This window comes from Mizuhopecten yessoensis, unplaced genomic scaffold (genome assembly GCF_002113885.1).
Source record: "Mizuhopecten yessoensis strain PY_sf001 unplaced genomic scaffold, ASM211388v2 scaffold815, whole genome shotgun sequence".
NCBI classification, from domain to species: domain Eukaryota; kingdom Metazoa; phylum Mollusca; class Bivalvia; order Pectinida; family Pectinidae; genus Mizuhopecten; species Mizuhopecten yessoensis.
This window is the reverse complement of record NW_018403735.1, coordinates 201,797-214,339: the sequence shown is the minus strand read 5'-3', so window position 1 is coordinate 214,339 and position 12,543 is coordinate 201,797. Positions and strand designations below refer to the sequence as shown.

Sequence of the window (12,543 nt, the reverse complement as noted above, 5' to 3'; positions counted from 1 at the left end):
AGCGAAGTTTAACAGTAATATTGATTAGGTAGGCATTGACACATCTGTCGTAATTAGTAAGTTACGCGAGCATTCTAAACATATCAAAAGTCACCATGACGTTTTTACTGTGATGAGTACAACCGCTAAGTGTTCTATTGTCCATTCAGTAATGGTGCGTTGTTCAAAACTACCGACCATGTAAACATAAAAAAAAACAATGAGGTCGCATTTCCAAACAATAGAAGAGATAATGATAACAAATTTATCTCGGTGTTTAGTGCGTTTCAATACATGGCACTCCGACATTATTTCGAACAACAAACGTAACTGTTTGTTTGTAATTTGTAATGTAGATGATGACGTCATAACCAATTTTGTATGTTTTACTCTCAACTTAATGTAAAATGGTTTAAATACCACATCGATTTCACAAACTGACAAAGTATACACCAGGTCCATCACGCAATGACAAAATATACCTGCCAGGGTAAAAACCAGAACTGAACCCCATTCCCCTTTCTTCAAACAGAAATAAACAAGAGAGCATATTGGTGATAAATATTGTAAGGTAGTAAATATCAATAGAAACAAATGTACAGTAAAAACCTCGATATAATGCCCGTCATTTCAATTGCCACCTCACTTATGCCTCTGTCACACTTGACCGGTTTGAGCCTCCGAACATGAAACGGATGACATATTTGTATATCCGGTGATGTTCGTCAATATTCGTGTTATGTCAGTTTTATGTTAGGAACATTCATTTCATGTCAGGTGATGTGCGGTGCGTCCGCCTGCATCCGTTAGAAAGTTTTGTGCATGGGGCCACGCGTCACCAAAAAGCAGACCTGGATGAGGGAACCGCTGGAGCCAGGGTTGAAGTTGGCCCTCACACTTCGGCATTTAGCATCAGGAGCAACGTACATGGACATGCGCTATGGCTGGAGAGTTCCACACAACACCATCTCCCTCGCTGTCAGAGAGGTAATTATCATTTTTATTATCTTGTCTCATTTTTTCATGTATTTATTGCATTTATGTCCCTTTTATTGAAACATTATTATTAAAATGTCCCGAAGATCTGTGTACCAGGTCTTCAAATACTCGACTGAAAATACAGAAACAGAAACAATATTAAATACGAGAACAGTGTGCAGAATCTGGCAATGCATGATCAGTGACAAACTTAATTAACTCAACAATTGTGCAATTTATGACAAATCTCATACTTTTATGAAATCCAAAATGTTACAACATATATAAATGCACATTTGGGCCCTTTTTCTATGACAACATCAATCTAACACATTAGGGTCGTCTTCCTATGACAAATCTCACAACATCAAAGACAAATAGATAAATAAATGGAAACTTACGATCATAGTAAAGCCTTTCAGCCTGCTCAGCCCACACGCGGCCCTTCTTGGCCTTATTCTTGAACTCCTTGTCTTTAGAATTCCATAATAAGGGATTTGCCTCTATCCACTCTAGCCCCAGGGCCTCTTCCTCCTCATCTTTCAGATGGCAACTTTTCTTAACCCTCTTCTTGGCAGTCTGTCGCCCAGCTTCTTCAAAACCTTCTCCAACTTCACCTGCACCATCACCTATCTCTTCGCCATCTTCAACTGCAACAGGCACGTCATCACCACCTTCATCATACTGAGTTTGTATTTCCTCAGTTTCTTAGGTAGTTTCTTGTGCAACAGCATGCATTTCAGCATCAACAGCCACTTCTTCTGTCTCTTTTTCTTTTCCAGGCACATTCTTCATGTTCTTCTTTGCTTTCCTTCCACGAGGCATTGTGAAGATGCAGTCAGTAGTGCAACTTTTCGAAAACTGGACCGCTGGAGAAATGCGGTCGCAAACTTGTTGTTTCCTGCACGCGCCCGTTGATGTCTGTTATGTGTTCGGTTGGCCGGAATGCATCCTGTACGCGCCCGTTGATGTCCGTTATGTAGTACGTCCGTAGTTTGGGTTTTTCTACCGGACTGACAACTTTGCCACCATGTTCGTTTGTTGTTCGTTACTCATTCGGAGACACTTGGCTGGTTGAACTGTAGCCGTGCGTCACATGTTCGTTACCGGTACGTGTCAACCGTTCCATGTTCGGTGCAAGTACGTCCGTAGTTTGGGTTTTTCTACCGGACTGACAACTTTGCCACCGGATAACAAAAAAATCCTATACGTTGATGTACGGAACCCCAATCCGGTCAAGTGTGACAGAGGCATTACCGCCAACATATTTGCAGGTCCCTTAATTATGTTTTTCTTAAGAATCCCTCAATTTATCGCCAAACCCCTTTATATTGCCAACAATTCTTTGAACCAATGATGGCAATATAACAAGGTTTTGCTGTACCTTAACATTCAAGAAGAGATGATCAGCCAACGTTTTGATCGGGGTGACCGATCGAACAATGGACAAAAAAACTTGCCTAAAATCTTTAACCAAGTTTAACTAACCACTTTTGACCTAAAATAATGAAAATATAATTCAGAACATTGCTAACACCCCATAATATGGATATTCCAACTTTATAATAGGCAACAGCCTATTGATGTTGGTGATCCAACACTACAAAAAAAACAAGAGATCCCAGAGGGCGCCCACCATTGTACCATCTTCATTAGTTATTTGTCAGTTCGATCTTTTCTCTTCTTTTCTCTAATCTGTTTGATCTAGTCATGTTAGCAGTACATGCACCTTGAGTTAACTTTTGATCTAAACTTAATACTGCTGTGTATAAAAGACAACCCTCAAAGTGAGTTTGTCATTACACATATTTACTAGTACATTACTTAATGTGAAAGAAATAGACCGATCATTGCAATATGAGAAAGATATGTTTAGTTCTTCCTTTGGCCATTTTGTTTGTATGGTCAGTCTCAAAATATAACATGCACAACGAGGGATCAAGGGGAACCTACATATCAAAATTGAGAAAGATCCCTCAAGTTATTCCTGAGAAATAGCACTAACAAACATTCAATGTCAAAAATTGAAGATGGTCGCCGGTCGGCCATTTTGTTTAACTGATCAGTCTCAAAAGTAAACATAAACAATAAAGGACAGTGGGGACTTTGCATATAAAATTTGAGAAAGAACCCTCTAGTACTTCCTGGGAAAAAGCACTAACAAACCTTAACTGTCTAAATCAAAGATTTGTTTATCCAATCAGTCTCATAAGAAAACATGCACAACTACACACCAATGGGGGACTACCTGTCAAATCTGAGAAAGATCTCTCCAGTCTTATTTAGAAATAGCTATTACAAACCTTCATTGTCCAAATTCAATATGGCTGCCTGTTGGCCATTTTGTTTATCTGATCAGTCTGGAAGATGGACCACGGACACAGTGATTTGAAAAGCCTACCATCAGATGGTGGTGGGCTATAAAAACTTGCCCAAAAAAATTAAACAAGTCCAATTAAGCTGTTTCTTGGCCCCTTAAATATGAAAATGTGGTTCAGCATATTGCTTACACTCCATATAAATACTTCAGCCTTATTATAGACAACAACCTATTGATCCAACACTTCACAAAAAAACCTTCCCCAAAAACTTTTACCTCAAGCTTTCCCAAAAACTTTAATCAAGTCCAATTTAGCTGTTTTTGGCCCCTAAAAAAATGAAAATATGGTCCAGCACATTGCTTACACTCAATATAAATGACTTAACTGCATCATAGACAATTGTGTATTAAGTGTGATGGTCCAACAATGATTTCCGAGCAGGCGAGCTAACAAAATGAGAGCAAGTGTTTCCTGCCCCACATGAGGCACCGGTCACTGTGTCCCCAATACAGTTCTTTATGTCACGTACAAAGGTACAATCCAAGTCTGATTGATTATTCTTTACTCATGGTAGCAATAAAATGTCATAGTTGGAACCTACTTATAAAGTACATCCTGGTAAAGTAGTGTATTGGTCAACAGAACTCGTCGATCTAGAACACTCCACAAGTACGAGGGGAGGCAACCCCTATCTATGTTAATTATATATATAAGTACTCACAAGACAAGATATATAGAGTACATGATGAAAAACTTACCGAAGTACATGATTTACTGTATGTTTAAGTAAAATAATACTAATTTCAGGAAATGCCATCTGATTAAAGTAGATCATAATTAACTGCAGTACCAGATGTATGTACCACTTTACAATGCTTCTAACAACTTATTCTTGTCTCTAAACATTACTAAATATATTTATTGCTTAAGTGCTTCTTTTGTTATCATCATTAAATCAATTAATCAAATATTAAATAGAAGTTGACGGTGATGTCTTATATAACACAACATACGTTGATCACCAATACATAACCGACAGTTGTATTGACGTTATCTTACCAGCTATCAAACTATATAAAAGGGAACTGAAAAGCCTAGGTTTTAAGACATGAAATAAAAACACTCTTAACACAACACAGTACAGTCACATTTATTTATAATTTGTCTCTCTCCTCTGCAAATTCAGATCGCAATACACATCTTAGTACAATCACATAATCACATGTATTACTATTACTACACCAAACATGTTGCACAGATTTACACAAAGTACATCTTTCAGTTTAAAATGTCATTACTTAAAAATGTGGAACTGAAGCCTTTTTCTAATAATGGTGAACATTTCAATCCCAGCTTTAGTCCTAAAATAACAGGATATCTCATTTTTAAACTGTTTAATGAAGCAGAGAAGATGATAGTTGCTTATTTCAGACTATCCCAGCATATGAATACATTCTTTTTTCAATACAATACAAGTAAATGTTCATGTTAAAAACACCAAAGTGTGTTTTTTAATCAGAATTACCAACTAAAAAGCAAGTAGCCAAACATAATTCAATAGAACATGGACGATGGAGCATTTATCTAAATCCCCAGGTCTTTATCAACAGGTTTGGTGTTATTTTTAGCATACTTAAGCTATTGTAGCTGGTTATTACTTGAAGTGGTTTAGAAAATATTGATATGATGCAGTACCAGTGTTTGAAATCAACACTCCAGCGCTACATTAGCTACTCACATGCTTGTTATTGTTACACAAAGTAAGCAAAAACATTTGCCGATTGAAAAATGGTGAACATTCCACAAAAATATCACTTTTCACACAAGTCAGGTTTTTAACCAGCATTTGAGAATCTGAGTTTGATTGTGGAAAATGTACCGATTTTTATCATCGAATGGGGCCTATATTAGACCTCAAATATTATCCAAAAATTGAAGAGCACAGCATATCACTGTATACCTTAAGATTTTTTTAATAAGTACAGGAATGATCAAATCTTCGGTAATAAAACAAGTATTGTTTCTGATTTATACCAAGTACATTGCAGAACAAAAGGAGTAAAATGTACTTTCATCGACAATTGAACTATCTTTTTATAGTAAATTATTAGGTAAAATAATAAAATGAAACCACCAGGACATCTTAATGGTATGCTCCTGGGGTAAGTTTCAACTATACTTCAAAACACTTTGACATAAACAACTACATATAGCAAAATCTGGAATAATTGGTAATTCTTCAGGAAGCTTCTTAACTTTAACCTCTTTTTAAGCTGTAACAAATAGTTTTTCATGAATATTGGAGGCAGTGCACATTTGTCCATATATGCGTCTTGTTTTAAGCAATATTTTTTTTTATCAGCAAACCGTATCTTTTTATGTTTGACATCAAATTAAAGATGATTAAACATGAAACTGTATGCATGTTGTTTGCAACATTTTCATATATTTTAAATTGTCTTTAGACGGCATTTTAGTGTTCCCTATGTAAAGTGAATCACAATGACTCTGATCCTGGAAACAAGGACTGCTAGTTCACAGTGAATATAAATCCTTTGGGACCTTTGTCCTATGTGTTGGTGACAACCCCTTTGTCCTTTTATCATCCTGAACAGCCCCGACATCCACAGTTCACACACTCTACAATTTTACCCTGCAAAATAAAATTTTAAAAAAACATAAGCTTACTGGTAAGTTGATGACTTGATAAATTATATCATGAACTTTGATAAAACAAAAACTTATCAGCTGTTTCACTTTGAATGTTTATCAGTAACCAATACACAAAAGAGTACTATGGATTATAACACTTACTGCCTCAAGCTTTCCCTTTGGTACTCGGCACACACAGTTACTATTAAAGTTGGTGTCCCTGGTTTGAATACACCGCAAACAGCACAGATTCTCATAGCCTTGCTTCTTCCACTTAGCGATGAGATTTTTGTCAGCAATATTTTCCTTCAGACAGTACTCATAGAGTTCTGAAGAATAAATAGATGCCATGTTTACAGTTCAGTTCACTTTGCCACGACAGATGCATTTTCTTACAATAACAATTATTTTGTTCCTTTTCTTGTTTCCAAAATTGTATCATTATATAAATCATTAATCATTTCTTCTAATGTACTGTGAAAAAAATCATATATATATAATTTCATAAATAGATAAATTGGCCCACATACATATATAAAGTTTCTTAAAGCCAAACCTTTATTTTAATCGGTTATTTTTCACTAGTCCTAGCATAAAATCTAGTAGACTCAAAAGTGCACACTTCAATTTACTTTCAACAATCCTAAATTGTAGCGCAAACACAACAGGCAGGGTGGAAATACATGCTTGTAAATATACATATTTGTCACTTACAAAGACAAAACCTAAAATTGAGGGAAAAGATCCCTCACTTTTGAATTATTTCCTCTTGATTTCTAATTATAGAGCATTGGAAATACACACCATTATTTATGTGTGTTCAATAATTAAAATGCGTGTGTTCATGTATTAAAAACGTCCCAGCAGAAGACCCAGACACTTTTTTCAGAAGTGGTCATCAAAAAATATTGAAGACAACATAGATGACATTGTGACATGTGATTGCTATATCTACCTCTGCTAATGGCTTTCCTCCTGTAGAACAAGTCAAAAATATAGCGTGACTTTTGGTGGTGGATACGGAATATAGGCCACAGTCCTTCTACCTTTCTTTTGCCTTCATGTGGGTCAGTTTCAGCTATAATTGGAAATAAAGAATAGTTCAGTAGATTATTGACAATGAATACATACACCCAATGTAAAAGGTCTAGCTTTCAGATCTAGAGCTGAATTTACTCATATTGATATTTTGGTTAAAATATTCTAATTCAAAATGTTAGTAAGGTGTACAGTGTACATTTTAGGTTGATGTATGTTAATAAATATTGCAATTAATGTCTGGTGTTTGTCTAAGAATTTAAAATTTTCTAACTTTGGAGTCTTCAATGATATTTTGGGGCAAATTGTTCCACAAATCCTCACTTCGCAATATGGAAAAAATCTTTCTTCTGTCAAAGTGAATTCATCTTTTAAACATTTTCTGAAAATGCCCTCTTCTTCTGGATCTGCATATTATCATTCTCAAACATGGGTCACCGGGGTTCGTTACTAATGTCTGAAATACACATATGCTATACTGATATGGGTCACAGTGCTCTTCTTATTCTTCTGAATACTAGTGGGCCATCAATGCTGATGATTTATCACTAGCCGTTGGTTTAAAAGTAAAATAAGTAAAACAATCAAGTGACTTAAAGTTGCGCGAGAAAGGACACTCTGATGGTTGATTTGAAGACATAAACAGTGTCGACAGAAACGAAAGACTGAGGAAGCAGATTCCATTGAGTTATAGTTCTGGGGTAGAAGGGGTATTTGTAGCAGTCTTTAGACGTTTGAAGGTGTTTAAAGGCATATGGGTTATGATGACTTGAACTAGTGCGGGGGTCGACAGGTGTGAGAAGATTTCCTGGTTTGAGAGCAACATGGTAATGAACTATTTTGTAAAACATGATGAGTCTGAATTGGAGATTCTATCAACAGAACAGAACAGATGGCGGAGATGTAGGGGTGAATGTAGGGCCAGTTGAGAGTGTTCATCATGGCAGTAGCAGAGCTAGTTTTGTACTGTGGTCCATATCATTATAGCATACAGAATGTGTATATCAGACATTTGTAATGAACTTCTGTGCATAGGTGGAAGTAACTCGCATCATGGATATGTTGTTCATCAATGTGTTCAGTTTATGAGTGGGCTATATAATCTGAATTTGGTGGAGGGATTGTTCTTGATCTCGCCGCTCAAGGAAAAACTCATGGACACAGTAAAAAAATACTCAAACAACATTGTCATTTAAATATTAGAAAACATTACTTTACTCAAAAAGAATAATTTATATCTGGAATAGTCTCCCACAAGATGTTATTTCATCTCGTAACGTATTTGACTTTGAGAAAAACTTGGACGAATTCTGGAAAGATCTTCATTTGAAGAGCGATCATAGAGCGTCTTATGTACATGAATGTTCATGCTTATTTTAAGTTTACCAAATTGTATTTCAAATTATATAGTGTCATTAGTGATAGATGTGGATGTAGTAATAATATTAATACCCGGCCTCCTCTGTCCCGGTCTCTAACGACGCAATATATAAAAAAAATGTCTCTCGTCGTCAGAAAGCTACGTTATCGCAGCTAATGTGGATGTAGAGGCAGGAATGCCTGCGTCCACTAATATCCGATTTCAATTCCTAGTCTCCTTTCATTCAGCTGTCCTTTAAATATCTTACTTTAACATATTTAGTCGTGTTTGGTCAAGGTTAGTTTGACTTGCGCTGTTTATTTAATTACGATACTATCATGAGTTGGGACATTGTCAGGGCCCTGTGTCTCTTCACCATTTTGTCATTCACTCAATAGCCTTTTTTTACCTTCCCGCATCTTTTGATCCAATTCGTCTATTGTTGGTTCGATAAGCTCCCATCCCTCTGGAGGAGGTTTCCTGCTTCTCCTTACTTTTGGCATACTGTTATTTTGGTAGATAGGCCTATATCTCTTCAACTCGGTTAATATCTACGTCTTGCTGGATTTTATACGTCGGGTCAACACAGTTAACTAGATACGTTTACGCTTTTAGCACATTGTATTACATCCCCATTGATATCTTCCTCTATGTGATTGCGACCGCATTCCGGGGTTCCCGCTCTCGTTTGCACTTCCGGTTTACAACAATCCTAGCTCGAGGTCTGAGAGGTGCGAAAGCCCTGTAGAGTTTTTTCTTTGTCGGGTGGATCTGTTAGCATAGACGAAAATGCCTAGAGGTAATGTTTCACATTTTTACCCGTCTTCCTCAATTAAAAGGAGTCGTTCTTCGTTTGTTATACTCTAAATGTGTTCTTATCGTTCGTTTCAGCCTTTAACATGTGGCGAAGTTTAACTCACAGATTCTGGACACACAAAACTATTATATTATTACAATAAGTGTATACTTTCTTATATTTATTAGAAATAACCAGAAACGTATTTGTTATAACATGGTACATGTATACATCATATATTTTTTGTGTGTAAAGCACCTTTTAGTTAAAGACAGTTTTTGTAGAAGAAATTATGGTTATTATAGTGATTATTGAACTATTTTTAGGTCTGCTGTAATGCATAGTATTGCAATGTTATTAATGTATTTATAAATATACAATCCAACTGATTTAACTGTGTTATACGAAGGTGGTAATGAAAGTCAAATATCAGTTTTAAATAGAAAAAAATATGAAAATGCTGGAGCATTGTCAGATGCATGATCAATCAGTAATTCTTGAAAAGGCTGCCAAACAATTCTTCTTCTACTTCTACCATATACTTGCCTACTTCATGTAGTAGTGGTGAAACTTCCACAGGATGAAGATTATGCAAGTGACATGTGTGTGAGCAGACTGGGCACTGGGGGGGGGGGNGACAGTGTCGTGAAGGTCTGACAGCCGGAATTGGATCAGAGGAACGTATAGAGATAAGGTTGTTGGCTGTTTTGCATAGTATAGTGAGGCGGGCGTCACAGCAACAAGTTGCCAAGCTCCGCCACTGTAGGCCATTGGTCATGGCTCCCACAATGGAGGTATTTCTGTGGCGATTAGTGACAAAGCGGGCAGCTCGTTGCTGGACCTTCTCAATCTAGCCTATATCCGTCAGGTATGGATCCCAGACCACACTAGCATACTCATCCATTATAAGGGTTAATGTTACCAACATGGTACAATGCATATTTTATATTTCATTGAGGAAAGAAGAGGAAACAGTTGGCAACTGGACCAAGTGAAGATTTGATACTCAATAGCATGTTGCTTTTGTGTCTCTAAAATAACAAAATTAGGCAACATTGTTTTTGCAGAATGCGATATTATCTAGAGAAAAATGGTAAAAACAGGGGGCGTTTTTTGAGTCAGTTTAACATACATGTACCTGAAAGAGCTGGATTATAAATCCCGGATTGTGGTGATCTTAAGATGCAAAATGAAAATATTTTTGTGTCATGTGTAGGGATTTTATTTGGGATATACATATGAATGCCTTACATGTGCTGTATTGAGTGCAATAGATGTAGCCGACTTGAATGAATCTACTTCTGATCAGGGAGTATCATTCATTTAGAGTTAATTATATAATCAAGCTTGGTTTAAGGTGGATATATTCTTGTTCAGCAAGTCTAGCATTGATATCCTCATCTCCACTCTTTACTTTAGGTCGGTATATATTTTTTCTGACTGTTCATAACTAGGTCATCTTACACCAGTAGAGTTGATTTTTCTTTATAGTAGAGCCCTTTTTCACATGTTTGGAGTGCTAGCTTCACTTCTCATGCACATGTGGGATCAGCCATGGTGAAGTAAGTATAATTATTCACAAGTAACTTGTTGTTTCTATAGGGGGTGCCAGAGGAGGAGGAGGTGGAGGAGGTGGAAGGGGAGCTAAGCGTATATTCAAGGGTCAGAGACGCCATTTCACAGATGAAGCACAGATCACTTCAGACATGGAGAAAGCTGAACGTGAACAGCAGTGGCGGGTACGATTGTGTCACATATATATATATGTTTAATGAATTCTTGTTTCTAAGGAAGAGGATCTTATAAAACCATAATCAGGGGTTTCATATGTAGCCAGTAGCCAATAAAATACCCTCCTTCTCAAGATATTTCACTGGCTACTTTTATGAAATTAGAAGAATGGTAATTGGGTACTATGAAATATACTGAAATTAACCACCTACTTTGTGTTGGATACATGCAATTAAAATTTTATTTAAACCCCTGCATAATCATACAATATCTATGTTTGATGTTGAAGAAAGCAAGAGGAGAGGTGGATGATGATCGAGTGCAGCCTGGCGACCTCCCACCCTCTGGGTCAGAATCTGAGGAGACAGACTCTGAAGATGAAGCGGTAATATATTACAGATACTCAATAGAGCAAATTGCTGACCTTATATAGGTTTACCTTTTGCCTTTTTCGTTCTATGTAATGAAGGCCAATTTGCATGACATTGAGCGTTGGTACACAGCATACCATACATAGTAATTACAAGTGAAGGGCAAAGCTAACAATGGGCAAATGGGAATTTTATCTGTGAAATTTTGCAAAAGTTTGACTGCCAGTACAAGTATTTGTCGGTATGTGGTATATGGTATGGTACAGTAGAGTATTAGTTTTGTCCATGCTGTAATAATTATTGGCTGCATCAGGCACTTGTCTCAGTCTTGCCATGATATCATTTTCTTTAAACTGTATGTTTCTATAGAACAGACACAATTTATATTCATTTTTTGTTAAAATGTAATTCTTTAATTATAACCTACAATCTTAAAATGCATCGAAAATAAGACCATCTTAAGTTTGTAGTTGGCCAGCCTCAGAAAAAAGCAATAAATTCTTTACACAAAAAAAACACTTGTCAGCTTAGTTTCCACATTTCAGATGTAGACCTTTGTAATGTTTCAGTATTCATTTAAAGAATACACTTCTAACAGGTTTTTATTGATAATGTAATTCAAAGTCCCCTTTTCCTATATATTTTGTACAAATAAAAATGTTAATATTCTTTTTCAATAGCACTGCCATTAAATAATTGTCTAACTACCTTTACACATTCCTTATAGGCAAAGCCAAAAGGAGTGGCACATCTGATTGAAATAGAAAATCCAAATCGGCAGAATCGGGCTCAGTTGAGGAAGGTGACAGATGAAGCTGCCACTACTAAGACAGAATTGTCAAGAAGGGAACGGTCAGTCAGATACAATCACACTAGTAATGGTCTTATAATTTCATTAGCATACAATTTTTTTGTTTTTCAAATTCAATGCCTAGAGCATTTCCTTTGAGATGGAACAGTGAATGTCTAGGAACTGACTGGTTTGTACACTTATAGTTCCCAGGTGTCTTATTTTAAAACAGACATTGACACATCATTTTACAATATTACAGAGAGGAGATAGAAAAGCAGCAGGCAAGGGAAAACTATCAGAAACAGCACCTGGCTGGTAAGACGGAGGAGGCGCGGGCAGATTTGGCCAGATTGGCAATCATCCGCAAACAGAGGGAGGAAGCATCTAAGAAACGTGACACAGATGCTGAGAAAGGTAGGTTACTGTTTAATCTTACCTAGATATTGAGAAAGGTGAAACACAGAAATCACAGTAAGTTGTAAAAGTAACCTAGAGATTAAGAAAGATGGACCACAAAGGTAGTA

The 12,543-nt window shown here is 36.5% G+C and overlaps 2 protein-coding genes across 2 annotated transcripts in view; one reads left to right on the top strand and one right to left on the bottom strand.

Annotated features, from left to right (window-relative positions):
• Window positions 1–5,219: 5,219 nt before the first annotated feature.
• On the bottom strand, window positions 5,220–8,928 carry LOC110453076 (protein BUD31 homolog). Its single transcript, XM_021501908.1, has 4 exons — window positions 8,738–8,928; window positions 6,886–7,008; window positions 6,093–6,259; window positions 5,220–5,931 (listed from the first exon to the last, which is right to left on the bottom strand). The coding sequence occupies exons 1-4, from the start codon at window positions 8,829–8,831 to the stop codon at window positions 5,881–5,883; spliced, it is 435 nt and encodes a 144-aa protein (XP_021357583.1). The 5' UTR covers window positions 8,832–8,928; the 3' UTR covers window positions 5,220–5,880.
• A 102-nt stretch (window positions 8,929–9,030) lies between these two features.
• The window catches only part of LOC110453068 (28 kDa heat- and acid-stable phosphoprotein-like), a 10,421-nt gene continuing 6,908 nt past the window's right edge, over window positions 9,031–12,543 (top strand). The window contains exons 1-5 of the mRNA XM_021501897.1: window positions 9,031–9,127; window positions 10,727–10,863; window positions 11,145–11,240; window positions 11,954–12,078; window positions 12,279–12,433. Coding sequence (XP_021357572.1) covers window positions 9,118–9,127; window positions 10,727–10,863; window positions 11,145–11,240; window positions 11,954–12,078; window positions 12,279–12,433 — 523 coding nt within the window. The 5' untranslated portion in view covers window positions 9,031–9,117. The remainder of the gene's footprint in view (window positions 9,128–10,726; window positions 10,864–11,144; window positions 11,241–11,953; window positions 12,079–12,278; window positions 12,434–12,543) is intronic.